The 2,690-nt window shown below is 58.8% G+C and overlaps 2 protein-coding genes across 3 annotated transcripts in view; both read right to left on the minus strand.

The window, feature by feature from the left end:
* The window catches only part of TMEM208 (transmembrane protein 208), a 16,390-nt gene extending 14,957 nt beyond the window's left edge, over window positions 1-1,433 (minus strand). Inside the window, exon 1 of the mRNA XM_027906431.1 lies at window positions 1,429-1,433. The gene's annotated coding sequence lies outside the window, so the exon portion shown is untranslated. The remainder of the gene's footprint in view (window positions 1-1,428) is intronic.
* The window catches only part of ELMO3 (engulfment and cell motility 3), an 11,222-nt gene extending 8,730 nt beyond the window's left edge, over window positions 1-2,492 (minus strand). Inside the window, exons 1-8 of one of the 2 annotated variants that reach the window (XM_027906419.1) lie at window positions 2,362-2,492; window positions 2,226-2,266; window positions 2,065-2,137; window positions 1,919-1,969; window positions 1,276-1,445; window positions 478-577; window positions 231-382; window positions 69-147 (exon numbers count right to left, since the gene is read on the minus strand). In XM_027906419.1, the coding sequence (XP_027762220.1) occupies window positions 69-147; window positions 231-382; window positions 478-577; window positions 1,276-1,445; window positions 1,919-1,969; window positions 2,065-2,137; window positions 2,226-2,266; window positions 2,362-2,439 (744 nt within the window). In that variant the 5' untranslated portion in view covers window positions 2,440-2,492. The remainder of the gene's footprint in view (window positions 1-68; window positions 148-230; window positions 383-477; window positions 578-1,275; window positions 1,446-1,918; window positions 1,970-2,064; window positions 2,138-2,225; window positions 2,267-2,361) is intronic. The other variant, XM_027906420.1, reaches the window with a different exon arrangement.
* Window positions 2,493-2,690: the final 198 nt, after the last annotated feature.

Consider the following 2,690-nt stretch of genomic DNA (forward strand, 5'->3'; position numbering starts at 1 on the left):
CTCCCTGGTGACAGGGGAACTGTGGTGCCTGGCTCTGCAATGCCACCACCCTGCCTGCTGCCCCTCACCCGCCGCTCGGCGTTGGTCGCTGCCAGCAGCAGCGCGATGAGCAGGGCCATCGCCTTCAGCTGCAGCTGGGCGTTTGTCCTGCGGGAGGAAGAGGAGGAGGGCTGTGAGAACCACCAGCTCCGAGGGCGGGGGCGAATGGGTGCTCTGGCCTCTCCACTTACGCCTGCAGGTGGGTGAGAAGACGATCCAACGTCACTTCTTTTTTGACCAGCTCGAAGAGGAGGCGACTGGTGGGCACCATGTTCTCCAAGATGGACAAGGAGAGCTGCTGGATGGATGCATCCACCGCGTTCATATTGACGTAACTCACTATCTGCGAGACACCAAAACCACCCGTCGAGGGCAGGCTGAGCCTGGGGGACGAGGACAACGAGGAATCCCAAGGGTACAGGCTGTGGAGGTGCTTACCTTCTTGATAAAGACTGTACTAAGATTTTCCCAGGAAACAAAATCATGCTCCATCAGCTCTGTGAAGGCTTTCAGGGTGTGAGCCAGCATCTCCCCTGTACTGGAGGGACAGATGAACAAAGGCAGTGAGGAGAAGAAAGGAAAGAGACTGTTGGGTTAGAAATGACTCTCACTTAGTCATCCCAGGAAGTCAGGGCAGGGGAAGTTCAACAGTTGGAAAGCTGCATTAACGCGGTACAAAGATCACTGTAGACAAACCTTCAGGAAAGCCAAACCACCCCATATCCCTCCCTGTGATTCTAAGAAACATCTGCTGTGCTGCCTGGTTTTAGGCTCCCCATTCTCTGTGTGCCAGGAGCTCAGAGGAGATGCACCATCACATCCTGAACGAGTCACACAGGCACTCGTATTTGGCAACTGGAGTTTTCTTGAACTGCCTGAAAATCTCTGGCAGCTAAAACCTCGGGACAGAGGGTTTATTCGGGGTGGCAGGAATGAGGAGCAGTAGAGGAGGCCAAGATAATCACAGGACGTTTCCTGGTAGCAAAACCCGTGAGGCTACAGATGACCCAGCCAGCAAAGGGATGGGAGGTTCAAGTCTGGGCACATTCACAAGGAGGCAGGACCACACATCCCTGGGGACCTTCCCCTGGCTGCCAGCGTGCAGGGACACAGCCACAGTGCAGGCATCAACAAGTCAGGAACGCAAAGAGAGTCCACTCCAACACCCAGCTTGGAGCTCACGCAGCATGAGCAAGGCAGAAAAAAAGTCAAAGAAGGTCATGTCCTGATACTCACTCATTCCCTTCTTCCACAATAGAATAAATTTGTTTCAAGCCATTCCTGTTGATGAACTCTTGAGCAAAGGTAACATCCTGGGAGAGGCTTGCAAGCTTCTTCAGTGAGTCAGTCTTCACATCCACATTCTTGCTCTGGATCCCGCTGTACAACCGCTCTGCTTCTTGGTCCTACCAGGAAGGAAAGAATCAAGCCAAAGGGGCTCATTGAAAGACAGCGAGAAGCTTGAAGAAGGCTGGAAGAGCTGAAGTGCAAGTTTTGGAAGGAGTCTCAGACTAGAGCAGCCCCAGTGAGGAGCTGGACTGAGAGACAGAGCCACCAGAGCAGAGACCAGGAGGAGCTGAGGACGGAGGTCAAGCTGGCATGACACCAAGAACACTTGATGAGTTGGCCCACGCGTCCAAAGCATCTCGAGATGATTTAGTTTCTCTTCAAACTCCCCCAAGCTCTGCCGAGGGAAAATGAAGGCTGAGACACGTCTCCTGCCCAGGTTATTCCTGCTGGGTCTGAGGCACCGAGAGGAGCCAAGTCACGGAGGGAATCAGCTGCAGAGGGCTCGGAGCACCGCACTGCCCCACTGCAGGGACACATCCCACCAGAGCACAGGGCGCAGGAGGAGACAGAGGGTCAGAGGGAGATGTACCGGGGAGGTGGTCAGCCGCAAAATGCTCCCGTTCTTAATCTCCCTGCGGTTCTGTAAGGAGAGAGGCACGGGTGAGAGACACCGGCGGGGCCGGCAGAGGCCGGGGGGGGTTTGGGGGGTGGGTGTTTTGTGGGTGGGTGTCTCACCGACTCGGTGATGTAGGTCTGCCGCCCGTCCACGTACTGCAGGGCGTAGTGCTCGGCGTTGGGCAGGCTCCACCTGCGGGCACGGGCGGCCGGTCACGGCCCCGTATACGGCCACAGCCCGGCGGCCGTCGGGGCTGCCGCGACCCCCGGCTGGTACTCACGCGTCGCAGACGTCCTTGAGCACCGCGGAGAGGGGCTTGGTCTGCGGGCGAGAGCGCGGCCGTGAGCCGGGGATGGGGATGGGGGGGGGTGTGCGCACACACACCGGGAGGGGGTGCGGGGGCTGCCGGGCGGTACCTGCTGGAGCTCGATGAGCTGCGGGATGGCTCCCACCATCTGGATGGCGATCTTCACCACGTCCTTGGGCGGCGGCATGGCTGGGGCTCCCGCCGGGGCTCCGCTCCAGTTCCGGGTTGCTGGTGGTGGTTGGTGCCGCCGCACCGAGGCCTCGGCGCCGCCACCCAGCCCCGAGCAGGCCCGGCCCCCTCACCTGAGCTGACGCGGCTTGGCCGGGACCCACCTCCGCTCCCGCCGGGAAAAAGCGCCTCGCTCCCCCCTCCCCAGGGCACCCCCATCCCACCGAGGGCGAGAAACTCTGGAAAAACTGTTGATTTTTTTTTTTTTTT

This window comes from Empidonax traillii, unplaced genomic scaffold (assembly GCF_003031625.1).
Source record: "Empidonax traillii isolate 1590-97213 ecotype Southwest subspecies unplaced genomic scaffold, ASM303162v1 scaffold1297:size275931, whole genome shotgun sequence".
In the NCBI taxonomy this organism is placed as follows: domain Eukaryota; kingdom Metazoa; phylum Chordata; class Aves; order Passeriformes; family Tyrannidae; genus Empidonax; species Empidonax traillii.